The sequence below is a fragment of the Physeter macrocephalus genome, chromosome 16 (assembly GCF_002837175.3).
Source record: "Physeter macrocephalus isolate SW-GA chromosome 16, ASM283717v5, whole genome shotgun sequence".
In the NCBI taxonomy this organism is placed as follows: domain Eukaryota; kingdom Metazoa; phylum Chordata; class Mammalia; order Artiodactyla; family Physeteridae; genus Physeter; species Physeter macrocephalus.
In genome coordinates, this window is record NC_041229.1 from 83,071,437 (window position 1) to 83,094,190 (window position 22,754).

Below are 22,754 nucleotides of genomic sequence, written 5' to 3' on the forward strand. Positions count from 1 at the left end.
AACTTGGGCCCAGCTGCAGTTTTAACATAAAGAAGTTTAAAAGGATACCTCACACCTACCACAGAGCTTTTTTCCAAGAGGAAAACCGCACGTGGCTGGAAATGCTACTTGCAGAGTGACTCGTGGCTCTGGGGTTTCTCAATCTTAGTGAAGAAGACACACTTCGATGGTCTCCCAAGTGATGCCAACACCGATTACAGCTCACGCAAGCAATTTTCTGTGCAGTAACACCACTTCTTTTTGGTCGGAGAGAGAGATTATTTCCAAAGAGCAAACTTTGAGAAAGTCTCAAAAATGCAGGTGACTTTGAAGTAACCCTTGATATTCAACCACAGTCAGGTCTCAAAACTGTACTCAAATTGAACTTTGTAAAAGGTACTGTGTTGAAGCATCTAACCTTCTATCTTCATGTCTCCAAAAGACCTAGAAGCGGACAGGTTTGCTCATTCCCACACAGCACAAGCAGTGGGCCAGAAACCATTTCACTTGCCTGGAATGTGAGCCACTGTCCAAGTCCACGGCATATGGCTCCACACTTCTCAGTTCCCACATCCCAGCAAAGATGCAAGTGTTGTCCAATATGCATCGTCTCCGAGTAGGAGATGTCGGTGGTTTCTGGACTCTGAGGTACAGAAAAACGCTGCCAGGTTTTAGAGGAACCAAGGGACACATGGGTGGTTAGAAAAGGAGGAGATATTATGAAATGAAAGCAAAGTGTGATTCTCCATGGCAGAAAATAGCTGCTCCTGTTTCATTTAAACAGTTTTCCATAACGGGGTGCCTCCCACAGGGAGCTTTCCTTCTTTCATGTTTGGGAAAAGCATTAGACATGAAGACGCTTTGACTAACCTGGGCTACGTCTACAGTGGAAAATTAGGAAATAAAATTGGAAAGCAATTTAATAGAATGAAGTCAGATTACTCGTAAAAGGCTTATTTCAGATGTGTTCTTAAAGAAATTCTCCCCCGCTTCTCTACTCACTGCCAACTAAAAACTGGCACGTGCCATCTGCCTCTACAAGGATTAAGTCACTATCCACCAGAGCCACTGACCTTCAACACTCCCTGAAAGGAGTTCAGGATGGAGACCAGGAATGAGGCACCTTTGTGATCTGGGGAAAACTGACAGAACAGGACTTCAGATAGTTAGATATTTTCAGGAGAAGATTTTTTTTTTTTTTTTTTTTTTCAGGAGAAGATTTTTATGAGTGCAAATTCTTGCATCTCCTCATATCTAGAAAAGTACTGAAATCATCAACGGAGACATTTGCTCCTCGTGACTAGCAGCCAGCCTCTGCCAGAACTGGTGCTTCACTAAAATCATATTTATATAATATACTGACCTTCCCTGCTACCTCTTTGGAGCAGTTCCTCAGAGCTATCTGAGAAGCTGTCTCCCAGGCTATAGTACTCATTTGCCCCGAATAAAACTTAACTCACAACTTTCAGGTTATGCAGTTTTTTCAGTGGACATCGGTTAGGATTTATTGTCTGCCCCAAACTGTAAGATGCTTAAGCGTCTTCTGCTCACTAAGGGTCCTAAAGACACACACAATGCACTGTAAGTCAGGCGTCCTGTGTGACCTTGCTCTGGTCATTTAAGCTCTCTGGGTTGCCAACTGTCCATATGTAAAAGTCTTTACATGTTTCCCTCACAGTGAACACAGCACACAGGTAGGCAAAAATACACCTTGATCCTTCTATTACTAACAATGCACACACGGTTATTTTGTCAAGTGTTATTTAATTCAGACACATTTGATTGTCTCCCTAAGTAAGCAAAACATCCCTACTAGACAAGGACTGGGTGGTTTGCATTTCTACATTATTCTGACTGCCAGACCCAAGAAGACATCCATTTATTCCCTTCTTTATCAATAATTATTTATTGTACCAGGCACTGTGCTATGCCCCTAATCTGACTCCAGATGTGAACAAAATACATAAATCTGAGTAGATTGGTCGTTCATATAAACAATTCAGAGCCTTATCACGCCTCCCCGAACTGACTCCAATTCATCAAAAATGTACGAGGTTATATGTGGCACCCTCCATTAACTGAAACACACCAATAAATTTCCAAAATGTAGGACTCAGCACCAAAAAAATATCTGTGTATGGGTGGAGGAATCCCCACATCTATTTTGGAGCTCCGAGCGGTTTGCGGCTCCTCTGTGCAGTCTGGCATCATGCATAATGCAACACCGCAACTGCTAACAGCAGGCGCGCACCAGATAATTTACACTTGTTTTTATGGACACGAGGAACTGATCTTTGAAGCCGTCCCTAATGAGATTCCGCTTGGCCCTAACAGCATCCTGAGAGAGTGTTCCGGTTTTCTACTTGGCATCCGGTGCATATTTATAATGCAGAATACAAGCTCATTTAAATTGCACATGTGGATTTTGGTGTCTTCCCTATGTTAAAGAGAGATTTTCATATACTAAGGAGCACTGACTACTCAATTACTAAACCATCCTTTCCCCAAACAGTGTCACTGCCAGTCACTACAGGTACTTATCAAAGAGGCAGGTCCATCAATGGGTTTCGACCAGCAGGGCCAAAAGCTCCCCCAACTCCATCCAGCTCAGCCCTCTAGTCCTGAAACTCAATTAGGTCCCCAGCCAAAGGGGATCTCCAGAAAGCCTAATTATACAACACCTTTCTTAGTAGACACAGTAAGGGGACAGTCAGAGAGCAAACCTAAAGCCCATCACCTAAATCAACAACTTCCTGCCCCAAAGTGCTTGCCATGCAAATCTCTCTTATTCTCTCCCCTCTTTTATGCTCTGCCCCTTGTAAAATTCTTCCTTAAGCTTGGCACTCTTCAGCAGCTTTTTTTTGTCATTTACGTTTCAAGAAGTTTCTAGCCTAGTCACCAGTAATTAGAAATCCATTGCATACTTCCTTTAAATTTCATTTGTTTCACCTTTAAAACAAAAATTTCAGAAGGCTTTCAATCACTATATAACACCAATGTTGTTATAATGGCGTTATCTGTAGTAAACCCAAATCACAGGTTTCTGTGAACATAGTCGTAGGATAAGAACTAGAAGAGTTTACTACAAAAAAAAAGTAAAGCTGTTAAAAACATAAGGATACAGAATAAAATTGGTTTGCTTTATGCAAAATGTGTGATTCCCACGATAAGAGATGACCCGTTTTCATGGTCTTCATTTCAGGTAAACTGCACATATTAGGGACAGCTGACAGGCTCCTGGTAATCGGGCTGAAATATATCCTAATTAATTTCACGCTTCTAGCCAATAATAGTTGATGCCAAATAGGATAAATAAATAAGCACTTTACAAGGAGTTAAGAGAACATACTTTCTAACACCGCAGTTTTTAAGGTAGAGAACAAGATAGGAAACCCAAATCTTTAGGGTCAAGATGAAAGTGAAACTTTGATATTTTTCCTGTGTTAGAAATGAGAGTCTACTACAGTCAAAGTAAGAGTCAACCGAAGGCAGGATAGATTATAGCATTACTGTAGGAGTATCAGGAATACTCACTCTGAGCTTCATCCAGCTCCATCCTGAAAACAACACGGGAGACTCATAAGTTACCCTTTTTAAAGCCAAGTATACCATCTAAACACACGCTCTCAAAATGAATGAATGAATGATTCCAAGGGAGCACACACTTCTTGGGAAAGCACATAGTAAGAGAATTCCATAATTTCGGGGATTCCATAATCCCCGAAAACTCAACTGTCATTCATTCATTCAGCAAGTATTTGGAGAGTATCTAGAATGGGATAGCACCGTGATACGTGCTGTGGATACAGATGGGCACCAAAAAATAAAAAGAGTTGCTGCCTTCAGAGAGCTTAAAGCCTAGTGGAAGACAGACATTTCACAAACATTCAGAAAACACATTTATAAAAAGTGCGACCAAGGGAAAGCATTACTTGTAAGTGCTCTGAGTCCATACACACAAAGGGTTCACGTAATCCAGAGAAAGGGGTAGGGGCTCCCCTGAAGCAGTGACAAAGGTGGAGAGAGGAAAGGAAGTGTATTTAGGGAGGAGGACATCATTCCAAGCCTCAAAGTTGACGGCAGGGGAGCAGCCTGTTGCTCTCCCGGCACCTCTCAGTACCTCTCCACTTGGAAAAATAAAAAATTCAGGAGGCATGCCTAGGAAGTTGGATTTACAATGTACTTCTCTTCAATGTCAGCCCTGAATCCAGACGGAATTGAAGACCTTGGGAAAAACTGGTGGACAGATCACCGAACTTGGCACTAAATGCTGCCAACTGTCTGGCTGGCACCAATATACAGGCTCAATTGGCCATAAAAACCTCACTGCAGTCTTGCTCCTCTCAAAGGAAATCATTTTGCCATCCACAGTGAGGCTTACCCAGAGGCCAGTCTTAGGGGAAGGCCTTGAATTTTGAGCTTAACTCGATTGCACGGTTTGGGCAAGAGTTTCATGTTTCAGATGTGCAGTCAGGTAATCCAATCCCATCAGAGTTTTAATGGCCTCTAAAGAATCCAAAGTGTTAAATCCTTTTCCCAGCCTCCCCCAGAGCAGTCTGAGGGTGCGTTTTTCAACCTCCATTCTCCTCCATCCAGTCTCTTGTTCTCATACGCAAACTGTTCCTAAATCTGAGACACTAGGTTAATACTCATTTCTTAATCCTAAAATCTGACGGTAATCTGTGCTCTAAAATAATGCACACACACCTACCGTACTCCCTTTAAAAGACACTGAGAGAGGAAATAAAAGGATAACGGAAGTGGAATACGTAGAAAGGATGTTTTATTTCAGGGGCAACACCACTGTCAGGATTCCTTCCTTCTAAGCCTGGGAAGAACATTTTCTGGCTCTGCAGAAACCAAAGGCAGCAGACCCAGGCAAATTCCTCAACTCCAGGAAAAGGCACATCTCTGAGAGCTACACTGTCCCAAGCAGCAGGCAGGAGCTGCGATGGGTGTTTATTAAGTCTGTGCCCCTGACTATCAGCAGGTTAACAGAGACTCAATCCCTCCCTCCCAGTGTGGGGATGCCTTGGGAGACAGCACAACCCTAAAAACTTTAACAGTGAGAGGAAAAAAAAAATAAAAGCTCCTCAACGAGAAGAAAACAGACACACCAAACTTAATGGCAACCAAAAAAAGTTATGGTGATGATGGTCCATGTGCCGCCATTAAAACTCTGCTGAAGTTCAAGCATTGACGTTGTGGGTAAACAATATTAGTAACAGTAGCTTCCATGCATTGAGCGTTGGGATACTGTGCTAAGTGCTTTACTCAATACTAAGCATCATCTAATATAACATTCACCATTACCTATGGAAGCATATATTGTTATGATCCCCATGGTAAAGATGAGATACTAGCAACAGAGATCATAAGCGAACACATGTAAGGGGTCCCGGGGTGAAGAGACAGCCTGGATTCTGGATATACTTTCTTTTTTTTTAATAAATTTATTTATTTAGGCTGTGTTGGGTCTTGGTTGCTACACATGGGCTTTCTCTGGTTGTGGCGAGCGGGGGCTACTCTTCGTTGTGGTGCACCGGCTTCTCGTTGCGGTGGTTTCTCTCGTTGTGGAGCACAGGCTCTAGGCGCACGGGCTTCAGTAGTTGCAGCACGTGGGCTCAGTGGTTGTGGCTCGTGGGCTCTAGAGCGCAGGCTCAATAGTTGTGGCGCTCGGGCTTAGTTGCTCCACGGCATGTGGGATCTTCCCGGACCAGGGCTTGAACCCGTGTCCCCTGTGCTGGCAGGCGGATTCTTAACCACTGCGCCACCAGGGAAGCCCTGGATATAATTTCTTCTGGAACTTTTCAAACGATTTCAGTTTTTATGTCTTTAAATGTGCCTAGATTTCTGCTTAGCAATAACCACTTCACTCCCAAACTCTCCCCTCCAAAATGCATGCACGCATTCTTCCTGTCTCCTGTTTTTCTGTTGACCGCTTTGTTAAGACAGTTAAATCCAGGGGTGGCTCCCTCGGCTCATGATACAGCACCTCACAAAACAGTGCTGTTTGTTTACAAGGTGACGCAACCTTCCCTGCAGAGTGCGGGGGCATGACTAAAATCCACTAATGGCCAGAAAGCTCATTTTAATTCTATACTTGACAAAATAAACGCCTCATAAAGGCAGGTAAGTGGAAGCTACTTCTCACTTTGGACTGCTTTGTCTTAATAACCTTTGAAAGTGAGAAACTGACTGCAGGGAACAGTCTCTCACGCATACACACACAACACACAATTATGGCACAAAGAGACTGCGATAAAAGCACAACTCCTTATGTAAAGGTAAATTTTTTTTTCCCCTCAAAAGGGGGTACCTCTCACAAATACAGACCATTCCCGAATTGCAGAGGTTCTTCTGCAAATCCTGGCTGCATTAGCAGGATCTAACCCAGCCGGTCTGAAAAACCAGAGCATTTGATTTCCCTGAAACCCATTCCCAAAAGGGCTGATCTTTTTTTCCCCCTCTTCTGTCCACAGAAAATGAAGCTCCACTTACATGTTGGAGGAAATATTTCAAAACATTCCCTTTTTTCTCAAAGTGCAGAATTTATGGTAACAGATAATTAACAACAAATGACAAACAATCTGAGCAGGAAAGGTCCCAGTTTGGTTGCCAAGATGATGGTATCCAATTCCAAGATAAACAGTGGAGCGTGCCGGCTGCCGTTACGTGGTGGAGGGGTCGAGATGGAGAGATGCAAAACAGGCCAGCCATCCGCCACCAAGGGGCACGACATGGGGCCAACCACCTCCCGCGGGGTTATTATTTCCCTTCTGAATTCTCAAGAGTGTCAGTTGGCAAGGGGGTGGTAGTGGACTCACTCTTCTGTAAGGAAAAGGACACCTACCTATGCCTTTATATTTCACATGGGGGAAAACAGATCCTTCTTTGTACTGCATTATGGAAGAATTCGGAATTAATTTCCTTTAGGAGTTAATACCTCCTTCCTAGTCTGTCTATTCTTCCCAAAGACTCCCCCCTCCTCATTCTTCTTTTCTCTAAGTTGGTGGAGTCAAAATAGGTTTCAGTGCATCCAGCTGTGCCCAAAATGTGAAGGTCAGGAACAAAGTGAAAACAAGTTAACCTGTAAAAGTCAGAATTTGAGCGCAACGCATGGTAAGTCTCCTAGATACTAACAGATGGCAGACCTTGGGCAATTGAAGTTTCAGATACTTTTACATTTCTCAAAAGCCAGTTCATAGTTCACTATTTCTCAAATGGATTTTTTTTTGTATATTGAAATGCAAACCTCAACTTCTGAGTTACCTAAAAAGGCCTACCAAATCGCTCCTTCACAGGGATCAAAACAGGTCAATGTATCAAAAATTGCTATTTTGATCCTTTCAAATGCTGGATTCATTGGTATGTAGAGTTGCCATGCATACTCCACAAAGCCAAGGTGAAATCTGTCTTATCTTCCTGCTGACGGATGTTTAGGGATGCTGACACGCTCCTGGTGTCAAAGTCAAGCCCAAGGCCAGGGACATCATAATTGCAAGAAAGAGTTATGAACTAACAGAATATATCTGCTAGGCCCTCCCTCTCCTCTTTTCTCTCTCCTTCACATATACCACTATCTTCCCTCTTCTCCATAAAACATGTATCTCCACATTATATTTGCTGCCCACCCAAGCAGGACCAACATGTAAAAGTTGGTACTTTTTAAAAAAATGGAATATATTAAATGTAAGGCAAAACCAAGAGCAATGGGTATGATACTTGTGATTTTTTTAAAAAAATGCCTAATGCAGTCTGACAGGCTTCTGTGGTTATCTCTGAAGTCTTAAGGCAAAGCAAAATGAAACAAAAGGGGGAAAAATTTTCCAAAACTCAGGACCAAAATAGAGCTGGTAGAATGTCTATGTCATAGCAAAAGGCTAACTCAGGAAATTAGAGAAACATGCTGAGGTTGCTTAGCTGGTGGGAGACTTCACTTTTTTTCTTGATTTCAGTTTTAAGTCTTTGTGCAAAACACATTTTAAACTAAGTGTACAATATGTAAACGGTTTGAAACTTGGTCTGTGGCCCAAATACCTAAAACTAAATACCACAAGTAAGCCACTTTTCTTAGCCAATCAGCAGCAATGCCAAAATAGCCCACCAAAAGATGGGAAAAGATATTTTTCCAATCCAAGAATTGTCAAATCTTTGAGCTGAAAGGTTTCAGAGACTGTCTATCCAAAGAAATACATGGATTTGAGTAGAGTTCATGTTATGGTGTAGTGCCCGTAATCTTTTAACGAAGCCACTACCGACAAATGAACTTCAAGAAGGGTTTAATTCTCATCTGGAGTTTTAAGGTGCAATAATATCAAGTACTGAAAATTTACTTGTTTGCTTTATTAAATGGTACTAGTGTTTCTTTTCCTGTTTTTTTTCTCAACTAGTGTCAAGAGCTTTGCTATTTAATATAAAGCCATACAAAAAATTAAACCAACTAGAGGGGCTTATATTCTTGATTTGTGGTAAAGGAAAAAAAATGAAAAGCCTGCAACAGTGCATTTTCTTATTTGCATATATTTTACCCTTCTAAAGGGACAGAAACTGAAGAAAAAAAATCTTCAAAGCAAAACAGAAGAAAAATATGCAGACCCAAATACTGCAAAGGCCAATAAATTCAACAGAGTTTCCTCTTTGCAGAGTTAGTGTTTCTACATAGACAAAGCCTCTAAGTGTACTCTTTACATTAAAAAAAAGCGGCAGACTAACACGGCGGTCTGGAAAAGTGTGGTAGTTTTGTCTGTACTAATATTGAAATAATAGCCTAATCATGCCAGGATAGCTACTGAAACATCCAGTTTCCAGGATGCTAGGAAAGTCTAAAAGGGGAAGAGACATGGGAAGGAGAGAGCTAAGGAAATACTGAAAAAGAAGAAAAACAAGCTGATGGTGGATAGATCTTCCCAGACTCGGTGAGCTTTTTCTCCTTTTCGGAAATAGTTCAGAACTACCTAGAGTTTGTTATACAAAATGTGGCAGATTTAGTGGCATTAGCTTTGTTTTTATGTCTTAAAATCTACATCTTCATTGGCTCTAAATCTCAGAATTAAAATTAAGCATGTTTCAAATACAGACTCCCTATTATAATACTTCCTGTTTAGCTAGTCTTGTCATTTTGTCTATTTTTATCAAAATGTCTCCCTAAAAGAAATTTTTTTAAAAACTGTACTTAGAGCAGGAGATAAATTTAATCCATAAGGAGAGGTGAGCAGCGAGTTTCTAGTTTCAGGATAGGAACTGGCCACACTTTCCGTATGAATCTTTCTCTCTGTAAATGTAGATAACTGCTTCAGGATTTGAAATCCAGGCATACCATAGTAGAAAGAATCTACTTTATTTGTCAAAATTCTTTACCCTCCCAGAGAGTCAAGTAATCAAAAACAAACAAACAAACAAACAAAACTACCCAGTTATGCAACATACAGCTAAGTTTCTAAGAACAAATCCATATGGACAAAAAAATATATCTAATTTTAGGTTGCCTTTTTAAAGCCAGAATTCAAACAAAGAAATCGACGGAATAGGAAATAAGTCAGTTCTAAAATGAAGTCTAACTGCCACGGACCACGAGACCAGTGCCCTCAGGGAGCATATAGGAAAAAGAACTTATTTTTAAAAAGAAATGAGAGAGGAAAAGAAAAATACCCCGTGTTTATATATGAGCACAAACCAAAAGGGCCATTCAGCCATCTCCAAGACGAATTTCAGATTGAAAACATTAACAGAAATTATGGCCATGCTAATGTTCAGGCCAGTGATAAATCTGTAATGAGAAGGAGAAAGCAGCTTACCAAGAGAAAAATGTTTAGAAATTTTTTTTTTTTTTGCTCTGCGACAAAGGATGAATTTCTACCTTGTTAGTAATGTGCAGTTTTACAGAGCCCCAGACATTCGCTCATTCATTGATACTCTTCCTCTGTGTGAGGAAGAGGTCACTGTTCTTCCCCCTCCAAAGCATCCCCATGATATCTCACTATTAGTCTTTCCTTACAGAATATCACTAATGATGAGGGATTTGTGTTCCTAATTTCAAACAGACTAAAGAAAAGAGAAGAAAAGGAGAAACCCTAGACTGCCAGAGTAGGAAGGAACGATGCTAAAGGGCATCGAGTCCAATGGCTAGTGAGGAACTTGAAATTCAAAGAGGCTCAACTTGCTCGGGATCACAAACCTAATTAGTGACCAAGACAGGACCAGAATCCAGGTTCCCTGAAACACTGTCAAGTCATCCACTATAGCAAGCTATCTGTTTACTGATACTATATACTCTGCTGGCTTTCAAAAATGAATTTGAAGGTACTTCTTAAAGAAATTTCCCTCCAGTTATAGGACTAAGAAGTAGTCAGCATCCTTGGCCTCACATCTTCCCACACACGACCAAGCTGAATTATACTGAACCAATGAACAGCCTTTGGTCTATACCTTGATAATAACATAAAACAGAAGAAGGTACCTCCCAAGGAAGAGGTGCTCAAAGAAAGTAGAGGATTTACATTAGAGTGAGCCTTTAATGCAAATCTTGCTAACAAAGCAGAAGGGACTGTAGACAAATCACATTTTTATCATTCTCTAAAAAAATGTTTTTATTATCATAAAAGTATTACATAGTTCTTATAAAAATAATTTAAATTATACAAAAGTATATAAAATAAAAAGTGTAAGATCTTTACCCATCACTCCCTCCCCCAGATTTGTTTGCAAATTTATTCCCTACATGATCACCAGTAATGTTGGTATTTATCTTTCTACACATTTTGAGATTCTTTTTTAACCAAATGGCATCATTCTATAACACTCTTCTGTACTTTCTTCCTGCATCTAAGGATACCTAATTCAGACCTGAAATAAACATTTACTTCCTACCATGTAAGAATGAAACTTCAGATCAGACAAACAAAATCCTGTAAGAATTTGGCATGGAATGATCACCCAGATACCCTAAAAGCTTCAGATCATTTCGGATTAACAATGCCCAAGCAAACACTGACAGATGCTGTAAAACACAACAAAGCAACACGAACAAGTTGGACTTGTCAAGTTTTATGCAAGCAGTTCAAACAAAAAGATGTTAACACTTATTTCATGCTCACCAGCTAATGCACAAGACCATAAATATTATCACAGCATCTATTTATCAAGTGCTATCTTCTGGGCACTATGTCATATACATCATCTCATATATTGTTTACAACCGGCTTAGAGACTCGTCAAACCCATTTTACAGATGAGAAGACTGAAGTTCAGTCTTCATCATCACCTAGCCAAGCCAGTAACTGGTGGGATCAGCATGTGTATACAGATCTCTGATTTCAGACCACATTCTCAGCTGCCATGTGAATACTGTCCTCATTCCCCAGCTCAAGCTGTGCGCTTTGTACTCAGTCTTAGTTAATTATGGTTAACTCTTGATGCTTCTGTTGTAACCACAGCCGTAGGTAGAGAGCCTAAGACACTGATGGGGGTACAAGGGCCTGAGACGAGCACAAGTGAATGAAGGCCACTGTGATTCTGCAGAGAACAACCAGGCGACACTCAGCTCTTGGGATTCCTTGCCCCCTTGGGACTGTCAATCCCATGGAGTCACTGAAGGCAGGTGAGACACTCCTTGACAGGCAATAAGAAGTCAAGGCACAGACAGAGAAAGACAAATACTATATGTTTTCACTTATATGTGGCATCTAAAAAATAAAACAAACGAACAAATAGAACAGAACAGAAACAGACTCACAGACACAGAGAACAGACTGGTGGTTGCTAGATTGGTAAGAGGTGGAGCAGGGGCAAAATAAGTGAGGGTGATTAAGAGGTACGAACTACTAGGTATAAAATAGATAAGCTATAAGAATGTAATGTACAACACTGGGAATACAGCCAATATTTTATAATTACTTTATATGGAGTATAACCTATAAAAATACAGAATTACTATTTTGTACACCTGAAACTAATACAATTTTGTAAGTCAACTATACTTCAATAAAAAATTTAAAAAAAAAAAATTTTTTTTAAAGAAGTCAGGGCACCCTCCAACCCTGACAGCCAAAACTCCCACCCAACCAAGTTTGCTAGTAATGAGTCCTGGAGGAAGACAGAACAAACTTACTAGTGATTTTCTTATTTATTCATTTATTTATACTCCAGTGATTTTCAAAATGGACTGAGACAGCTTAGAATAAAAAGGTGCAGAATAAAACAATCATTAGTGCGAAGAGCTAACATTTACTGAGTACAGAGTATGTACTAAGCACTCCTCTAAAATCTTTACAAGTCATAATGTTTTTAACCTTCACAGCAACCTTTGGAGATAGGCACTACTTTTATCATCCACACTTTAGAGACGGGGAAAAAAAAAACCAGAGAAGTTAATACCTTTGTCCATGGTTGGTTACACAGCTAGTAAGTGGCGCAACCAGGTTTAAAATCCAACAATCTGATTCCACTGGAGACTCCGACCACGACACTACACTGCCTCCTCAAAATAAGTATAAAAGAACAAGAGCTAAGTAAGGTTCCAGGGGTGTTGACAACTAAAGCAGTAGACAAGGACGTAGCTAAAACTGAAAATAAAATTTGATTTGAGCTTCCTAGCAACCAAACCTTAAAGAAAAAGGTGAGGAATTAACCTCAGTAGGTTAGCCAACCATCCTGATTTGCAGGGGACTGAGGGGTCTTCCGGAATGTGGGACTTTCGATGCAAAAACGGAGATGGTTGGGTACCCTACTAAAGATGTTTTACAGCATTTTATTAGGCCTCAGATACTCTAAAACATACCAAATCTTGATGGTGTTTTCAGACCTACACTGGCTCCTTGAGCACCTCCTCCCACTATCATTAAAAATACTAAATAATTTTCATCATTAAAAATACTAAATAACATTCTGCTGGGGAAGATGAGAGGGTTGTAGAAAAATGAAGCCCTGTTAATTGTTGGTTTTCAACTATCACATCTATCAGTATGTTCAAGAGTCTGGATAGGAGGGGCTCATGAATTCTGGGTTCAAGTCTGCCCTGTCAACTCCAACTGCGCTTTAATTTTCTTTTCCAAGGTCATATCGGATTGCTTTCTTTAAAAAAAAAAAATCCTCCCTACGTCACAGGCAGAGATGTATAGGCTAGTGACTCTTAGAAAGCTTAGTGGCAACCTGGTCAGAACTCATAGGTGAAACCAAACCAAGACCATGGAGTAAACCCTTAAAGCCAGTGGAAACAACAACTCTGAAATCAGTGATGAGCTTCTAAAGATGGGAACCAGGTCTTATGCATCTGTGTTCCCTCCACAGCAACACCTTGCAAATAAATATCTTAATTGCAATCTTAATCTAATATGTCAGAGCTAAAAAGATCCATAACTATCATTTGGTACAAATGTTTACATTTACTGAGGCCAGGAGAAAAGAAGTAAATTGCCCAATATGGGTCATAAAGCTGAGGTGAGACAAACTGAATTAAATGGGAAGTGAGCTATTCCTTAACTAAGGTAGGAAAACCTCAACTAGGTTTCGTGAAAGAAAATAACAGATCATTTAAGGGCCCAGCATTGTAACTCCAATCCAGATGATCTGTCATGGGTCTTCATAGACCTCAGTTGTTAAGTGCCAAAGGAAAGCAAATATTTTAAGAAACCCATGCAAAATAAATGAGCAACTATTCGAGTGGAAAAGACAATATCTTTGTGGAGAGGAGCAAAGTTCTACCGTAACATGTTAAAAATTTTAGAAAAACTTAAGACATTTTAGACTAAACATTTTATAGGTATTTTCCAGCCAATTTAAGTTTCTATTTAGACTCAGGGCAATCTTTTAAAATATAACATGATCCCATTTAACCAAGATAGGTGAATGCCCAGCATGGGCCGGTCACTGTGCCAGGGCACCAAGCACGGAAAAGAAAGGCCAAGGAAAAGGTCGGCCAGCATCTTGAGAACATGCACACACGTTCATACAAACACTCAAAATATTAAGACAGGACAGAAGGATCCCAATGAAAATTTCCAAATCTCAATCACAATTTCTCATCTCAATGCACAAATCAATGGATCAATCAAGCAATCAATCAATTAGTATTTCTAAGCACCTGTTACCTGCTCAATCCCTGCCTTTAAGAAATGAATGATATAGTTGAGAGAGAGGGCAGGTGGGAGAGAGGGGAGAGATAGAGAGGGAAATAATAATGGAGGGGGTCTGGTTTGAAGTAAATACCAAATGACGAGGGACATCGTGTTGGTAGGGGGGTAGGTAGGCACAGTCATTTTGGATTGGGTGAGATAGAAGAGGTTTCCTAGACATAGAGGGGCCTGAACTGGCTCTCAGCAGAGCGTAAATGTGAGTGTCTCAGCTGTGAGAAACAGTAAAAGCACTGAGATGGAAAGGCTCACGGGGTGCTCAGGTGGCAGAGCCAACATGCGTGGCTAGAACAAAGTTTTCAGGTGGGAAGCCCTTAGTGGGTGATGAAGGTGAAAAGGCCAGCTGGAGTTGACCGTGGAAGAATCCTCTACTTCTAGGAAGGAAGTCTGGTAAAAGGGCTACACAGCTGTCTAGGCTGCCACTGCAAACTCCATTTTTCAAGCCTTGTTTTCATAAAAGGTATAATTTGATCCTTCAAATTTTTCATGGCTAGATCTAAGCACATCAGTCCTAAAGTTACATGATTTTTAAAATATCTCTGTGCATTCACAGTTCACCAGTGGAATCGTAGGGCTACAAACAAGCAAAGAATAAGCTGAGATTCCCTATCAGTCATTTTCCAAGGAATCTGGGGCAAAACATACTTTCTTTTGCCTGGGAGGAAACAGAATCCACAAAGTGCTTTGTGATTCTTTAATACAAAACGTCACACCAGCAAAGCAGAGCTAAAGGAATCTTAAGTCCAGCTTGCACACATTCTATAACATATTTGAAGAAAAATTATCAGAAGCAGAAGAATAAAAGGAATATTTGAAATGAACACAATTATTGTTCAGAAAACCCATTTTAACAAAGAAAAATCTTATTCCCCTTAAAAACCTCTCCTTAAAACCATGTTAGGAATCCTTCATTATCATGAATATATTCTGATTTAAAGAAAGTAGAAAAATCCTAGAAATAGTTTAGCATTAACCATTTGCAAGGATTTCTTTCTCTTTTTCTTCTTCTCCTTTTTTTTTTTTTTTGCAGAATTCCCATCATAGATAATTGAGTAGCTCTACAGAATATGCATACTTGCAAAGTAACATCCCAGTATTTACTATACTACCCAGGCAGTCAAGAGAAGGATCTTTTTGTTTGGTTAGTGTTTCTAAACTTGCGGGGGGGGGCCGGAGGTTGAGAGTGTGTGTGTGTGTGTATGTGTGTGTGTGTGTATGTGTGTGCGTGTTGGGTGGGGGGGAGACCTACTGTTTTTGTTTAAACGCCCAAATAAAACAATTACTTAAAAAAGAGCTTGAGACTTGGACATGCCCCGAGTCCAATTTTGCCAGCAATGGCAAAAACAGTCAACAGAGCCCTAACCTCTTTTCTCTCTTGACTATATAATGGTTTGCAAAGGGGTTTAGTCCTACTATGAAAGACTCATGTTAGACATTGGAAGAGTCTAATCGAGAATGAGCACCAGGCCTTGAATAAACAAGGGAGATGGTGACCTTTTGCCCCTTCTGCTGAAAGCCCAGCACATCCTGCAGCAGAGGAACGAAAAAAAGCTGGTGTGCATCCAGGTGCTGCAAAATCTTTGCCTCTGGATTTCTCCCACACTTTGCTCCTGCAACAGTTTAAACTGAGACATGACTTCAATAGTATTAGGGAGTGAGGGGAAAGTACAATTCCTGGAACCAACTGTTCCACTGTCCCTCAATCCTTTGTTCCCCATATTGTTTGAGTCCTGCAGCATGCAGCACACGTTCTACGAGCAACAGGCAAGACGATGGATTTAGCAGTGGCTGGACAATTAGTCCCAATTAGGCCTGTTTCCCAGCTGAATGTAAAGGGGTGGCGGGGTGAGGTGTGTGTGGGGGGAAACTACAGAAATTGTAAAGATATTTCGTCATGGAGGCAAGCAGTATAACATAAAGCAAACTGAATTAGGGGTCAGAAGACTGCCAAAATTCACTGTGTGACATTAGGCAAATACCTTAACCTCTCTGTTGTTATACACAAAATGCGGGCAACCCTCAGAGGCTCTGAAGATCTAATGCCAAATTGTAGTTGAAAGTACATACTCTGGAAATGTTCAGCGTTACACCGACGTGGAGGATTCCTCTGAGTTGTACTTGGAACCATAGATACCCATCTGCTTGGGGAATCATACACCTTTTATTCTCCTGGGCAGAGGTCATTAGTGAATTTCTTATTTTGTTTCTAGTTTCCTGATGGCTAACTTTTTTAAGTTCATGAGTGATACTTACATATGTACATGTGGCGGCTGGAATCTGCTCTGGTTGATGTTGTAGTGCGTGAATGCCTGGGTGGGGTTGGAGCTGTACTCATCCACCGTTATGGTAACCTTGCCTTGAGAAGGAATCCCATGTGCCATCCTTCCTCCCTATAGGCATGAGCAATTCACAACTTTCCGGAGCAAAGGATGGAAGCAGGCATGGTGCGTTTCAGCCCAATCTCTGAACCCAAGGGTCTACTCATCAATACTGCTGTGTGTTTCTGAAAAAAACAAATGAAAAAAATGAGAACAAAGAAAAAGAGGATGTTCTAAGCGATGTCAGATGGGACACCTAGACATGAAATTGGTTCAGGAAAAATCTTAATCTGTGTGGATAAAACCTTTCCCAATTCTCCACCCAGCATGTACTTCAGAATGGACATGACACTCCAAATGATACGGCTGGCTGCTAGCAAATCATTTCAATGGTGTTCAAACTAAGATTTCCTCTTTAATTATAATTATGGCACTTAACGTGAATTACGGAAGGGGCACATCCACAGTTGCCATGGTGTCTAACTATAAATGGTCTGTGCTCGAAGTGGAGACTCTTCCAAACCTTCCCTGCTAATTGGAATGTTTGGTCTGTACAAAGTTGGTGTCACAGAATAATTGGAAATCCCGGTGCTTAGCACAGCCATAAAACACAATGCCAAATGTAAATTTAAAATGCTGTGCTCATAACAGATACCTGTGTGTAACTCTAATACAGCATAATATATGCACACATCACATGTAATTTTTTCTTTCACAGTGGCTCCCAACACACATAGGTACTCAAAGCTTGGTATATATATGGATTCCACTCTGGCCAAGAACTTTATGGAAGGCAAATCCTTCTTGCTAAAGGTAATATAATTTCTTTAAACCCTCCAGTTACTCAGGGGAAAGTCAAATACATCCAGGCTTGGACCACCATTTTGGATGCACTCATTATCACCCCTCTTGCAGCCCAGAAGGAGAGGTAAAGGAGGGTGGCCATTGAATCTACCACTTCACTCCTGCTTGGTGCTGCATAATTCTCAGTAGCTGGTTTCATACTTTAAAAAAATGTTTCTGTTCTTTTTGATTCTTTGTATAAATGTCAATATATTATTTGCTGCACTGGGTTCGGAAATGAGGATGCTTATTTTTATACCAAGTGTGCAAAGACTGAGCAGAGCACATTCCTGCTTGGTTGTTGTTGCAACTGATCAGTGAAGTTTTAAAGAAGCCGGCAGCACGTTCCCTGGATAACCCTTAGGTAACCCACATTCTTACTTTAAGTGCTCCACATTAGAATACTTTCACCATGTGCACATGAAGCTCTGGGAATCTTAGCTGCTATCTCAAATAAAAATATTTAGAATAATAGGATTAGATTTAAATTTGGCATGAAACACCTGAAATACCAAGCAAAAGGCAGATGGCCTGCCATAGGCCATGTATTTTATTATTTTACAACCCAGGGCTTGTGTAGTCCTCCATATGCTAGCTGGGCTAAGAAATTCCACAGCATTCTACTCAAATCATTGCCTTCTTCATATTAGCAAAGCTAGCTAAAAAACACCCACCTTGCCTGCATTCCTAATGCACAACAGCACCGCCAAGAAATGAATCCCTCATGCTCTGGCATTTTAAACAAAGTGTCACTTTGGGTTCTCTTTCTTCTTCCTGACTTCATGGGAGGTATGAGTCCTCTAAACACCAGTTGACAGACAACCGGGCCAGTAGGATTAACAAATTAAAATCTTTCCCCACTCCTCTGATGCAAGATATCTATAAGAACTGCTTACAAATCATAATGTAGCAGTTTTCATACCAAGTTTGCAGCTGTTTCCTTAATTTCCCCCACAATTATATTTTACTGTTATTTTGCATAACAGTAAAACACAACACCTGCTCCAAATTGCAGTCCTGTTCTAAGTACTGTAATTCTCTTTTGAGACACAAAGTACAGAGAGACACGACTGAAGCGCAAAACTGCATAATTGCACCACGCTGAAAAGTAAAAACAAATGAAAACATCTTCCTGTTATAGAAATGACTGTCATTAAAAAGAATGTTAGCCATCAAAGCACAGAGGGGAAAAATACATATTTTCAGACTGCAAGAACTTAGTGTTTGCATAAATTAGAGAGTGGTGTAAAAATTACATGGCAATTCTTATGTTCCTGCCATCAATGTCTATTGTGTGAAATTCAGAACATCAAGAAGCAAGGGAAGCAAAATTCATGTCTAGACCATTGTGACCTCTCAGTAACAATCTCTGCACCCGGTGCCAGAAACAGTTTAAATGTTTCTGGAGTAAACTCGCTAATTAAACTAAGCAAAATGGCCTACAAATGAAAGATACATTCCTGTTATGTAAATATCTAGGTAATGACTAACAGTAGTTAGCATCAGACCCTCCCGTTTGAAGCCCAGAAAATATGGAACTTAGAAGGTGATCAGTTTGCACTCCTATATGATCCACTGTACCCTAAAGTCAACATGGGATTTTGACTTTTCTATCAAGTGAGATCTGTGCCTCTTCAGCAAGCACAGGCCCCTGTAACTCAGAAAGGCTAAATGGGTGGCTGGCACCTCATTTGAATTCATCTTTACCATGTTCTCTTTCAAATGTTTTATCGAAACAGTGCACCTGCAGTGTCTATCTTCTTTAATCTGGAGTCCTTTGAAGAAAATGTCAGACTGAGGCAGAGAGCTTCAAAACTTTCACAGGAACCTTTACAGACAAATCAAGAAAAAGCTTATTTTTTAAAAATGCTATGTTCACTCACATCACAAGATGATCATATCCCAAGAATAGGAAACACCAATACATGAGAAAGGCCTTGTTTTTTTTTTTTGGTAAACTCCCTCCTTTAACCTGAGAAATCTAGAAAAAGCTTGAAACAAGACAGAATGATACACCACCTAAAACTACCAAGAACCTGCATCACCTTGCTTCACATATTTAGTCAGTAAAACCTTCCAAATAATCAGATTTTTGGAGCATCTCATCCTCATCACACTTACATTACTTTATGTATAATATTTAAAGAGACCAGTATTCTTTTTTAAAATTTCCATTTTTATACTTCAAGACATTTGCTCTACAAAACAAAGGAACCCAGTACTAAATGCCAGGAATCCTAAAGAAAAATGTAAAAGGGATTGACAATGTCAAACATTCATGCTGGTGCTTTGATTTTCTCTTTAAAAAAAAATCATGTGAGCACATTTTGCATTTCCTAGACAGCAATCACTTATCCTGTGCCTTAAGCTGTGCAACTTGGAATGTTCTTTTTCAGGACTCTAGTGGGAAACGCTTTTAAAGTCTGCTGGCAATGAAGGGATTAAAAGCTGAGGAATTAAATAACTGTCTCCACCTCCTAGACAACATAAGTCCAATTTACCAAAAGTTTTCAAAGCAACAACTCATGACCTCTCTGCCCGAGCACCGCACGGCACAGCCTATGAGAAAGGAGCCCGTGATTTCCTCGTTTAAACAAGGATGCTCATTTTATTCACTAGCCCTAAGGCCGCCCGACCGCCTGGCCGGACTTTGGGACTCGCCTGCTCCGACTCCGCCAAATTTCGCTTTCTCCTCCCTCTGCAGCACAGATCGAGTGCTTTCTCAACTCACGCCCTTACTCTTTCATGCCCATCTCCAGTTACCCATCCCTGTATTTCGGAGCGATGCCCAGAAGCCTTCCGGGCGGCTTCCCCAGCAAGGTTTTTAGACGGATGCATAAAGTTCCACGTGCCTCTCTGTCCACAGAGCGCCCTCCCTCCCGACGCACTTACACCTGAACTTGTCTCCAGCACTGCGGACACCCGGCTGGCACATTCTTTCGGAAAGAAAGGGCAGGACTTTTCTCCCGCGCCTCTGGCAACGCGTAGAGTCTATATATGGTGGGGCGGGGGGGCGCGGAATTCTCTACTTTGGATTGGTGTGTTTGTTTTAAATCTAGGGTGGACAGTTGGGGGTGGTCAGCAACTACACACACACACACACACACACACACACACACACACACACACACTCGCGCGCGCCCTGCCTTCCCGGCTCACGGCCGGCTCGTCCGGACTACAGCTCCCCCTTCCTTCCTGGAGCACCAGCTCGCCTTACTCGCTTAGTCCCCCGTTGCCACCGCCGTCGCCTCCGCTGAGGCCGCCGCTGCTGGCACTGTTGGCGCTGGCGCTCGTGGCCCCAGGCTCCGCTGGGCGCCTTTCTTCCTCTACCTTTCCCCCAGCCCCGAATTGATTGATGACCACCGGCGGCCAATGGCTCTGACACCGCGCCATCCTCGCTCGAGCATCACAGCCCCACGCCCCCGACGTCAGTCTCCAGGGCGCGTTGGCATCCCCGAACCCTCAGAGCGGAGCCCGCGCCCGGAGCCACCACCGCCTCCCTGCTCTCTGCCCCGGAGCTGCGGGCTGCTTCCCTGGAGCGGCGGAGAAAGAAAGGGAGGGAGCCAGCGAGCGTTGGAAGGGGGTGTGGAGGCCACGGATTTCCCCCCCTCTTTGGAAATCTTTTCTTGCACTTAAAGTTTTGTTTGTTTTTTCCACCATGACCTGTTTGTGTTTGTTTGCAGCATCTCAAATCAATTACACATTTTTCATGACCCGCATTTGCACTTAATTTGGGGTGTGTGTGGGGGGGAATGTGGTAATAAATCTACCCCACTGGAGCATCCTTAATTTCTTTCCTTGCTGGTGGATTCTAATCCCCTCCCCAATCTCCAGGAAAATGCCCCCTCTACCTCCTAGGCCGCAAACCTCGGAATTCAAAGGCTTTACAAAGATAACCCTGTTACATGTAAATAGCAAAGAAACTCCTGCCTCTCGAGGGAAGAAATCGGGCGGCAGCGGTTACTTTTTCTCGCCGCTCGTCCCCCGCCGCCCAGCCCGGGTCGCCTGCTCGCTCGGCAGGCTGTGATCGTGGAGACCCGAGGCGGCGGGGGAGAGCGAGGTTGGGGCGCCGGGAGAGAGTGAGAAACAGCCCCGCGCGAGAGCGGCGCGCACGCGGGCGGCCGCGGAGCGCAGCCCGAGCACAAAGCTGCGCGGCGCCTTCCCGGCCACCGCACCTCGCTCGGGCCGCCGCGGGCGCCCGGGGCTCGGGCCAACACAATGCACCCGGGCCTAGGCCGGGGCGGCTCGAACACATAACCCCGGGACTTTCTAGTAAACAGCTCGCCGTGTCCTCGTCCCCACCCCCATCCCCGCTGCCGGGCTTTCGCCGCCGCCCCTCGCCGACACCCCCTCCTTCCCTCCTAAGAAATCCCGGCGGAGGAGGGAGCCGCGAGGTGAGGACCCCGGGAGGTCGGGGGCCGAGGACTGGGGTGGGGGGAGGGGAGAAGGGCAGAGGGGCAAGATGGGGAGTGGGAGGGAGACAGCTCCTAAAAAAGAATTCGCTTTCGCTCGGGGGTTGAAAATAAGCCCTCCTCGGGTTCCGAATTGCCCGGGAAGCGCCGGCTTGTGAGCATGTCAGGGGCACCGGGGCAGCCGCGGTCCGCAGCCTCCGAGCCCCTCGCACGCGCCTCTGACAAGGCACCTCGCACCCGGGCTCCGCTTTGTGTGTGCATTTTTTTCCCTTCCTCTCGCGCGCGGCACCGGGCGCCCGGCCGCCTCCTCCCCCTCCCCCGCCCTCCTCCTCCCTTCCCGGGGCGGATTACCTTTCCCGGGCTGCGCTCCGGGTCCCGGGGATGCCTTCAGCGCCCGGCGAGCAGGCGATCCATCGCGGAGCAGCAGGAGCCGGCGGGAGGCGCGCGGGGGCGGCGAGGGGCGCGGGCGGGCCAGAACCTTCGACCCCAGAGGTCCCGCCGCGGGCTGGGGCTGGGGGCCGGGGGGCGCGGCGCGAGAGGGAGGCGCGGGGGAGAAAGGACGGGAGCAGCCTCGATCTGGGGAGAGAGCGAGCGAGGGGGCGAGGAGAGGGAGCGAGGGCGCGGCGAGCCGGAGGGAGCGAGAGCGGTGCAGTGACAGGGACTGCCACTGGGGTCAAAGGAGCACAGCTCCAGGAAGCAGGGCGGCCGAGGCGCCGCTCCGTGCGCGCTCCCCGGCGGGACCCCGCGCCCCCGCGCGCCCCTCCTGCTGCCCCGGCCCGCTCGAACCCCCACTGGCGCCCTGAGGCCCCGGGGTTGCAAGAGGAGGAGGGAGCTAAGGGCGAGGCCGGCAGCCTGCTGGTGCTCCCGGGTCAGGCAGGCGGCAGGAAGCTGAGCTGCAAGTTCATCATCAGGAGTGCGATCAGCGTAAAAATGGTAGGGGACCGGGGAGGGGGGCTACGGAGCCCCAGGAAAATATAGGGAGTTTTCCCTCCAAATGGGCGTCTTCTGCAAAGGGAACACCCAGGCCCCAGGCCCCCCACCCACCGACCTGCCAGGCGCTGTCTGCAGTCCTG

At 43.5% G+C, this 22,754-nt stretch overlaps 1 protein-coding gene across 1 annotated transcript in view; it reads right to left on the reverse strand.

Moving 5' to 3' along the window:
- MPPED2 (metallophosphoesterase domain containing 2) overlaps positions 1 to 22,333 on the reverse strand; it is a 177,531-nt gene extending 155,198 nt beyond the window's left edge. Inside the window, exons 1-2 of the mRNA XM_024118515.3 lie at positions 22,033 to 22,333; positions 16,362 to 16,611 (exon numbers count right to left, since the gene is read on the reverse strand). Of these exons, the coding sequence (XP_023974283.1) occupies positions 16,362 to 16,489 (128 nt within the window). The 5' untranslated portion in view covers positions 16,490 to 16,611; positions 22,033 to 22,333. The remainder of the gene's footprint in view (positions 1 to 16,361; positions 16,612 to 22,032) is intronic.
- Positions 22,334 to 22,754: the final 421 nt, after the last annotated feature.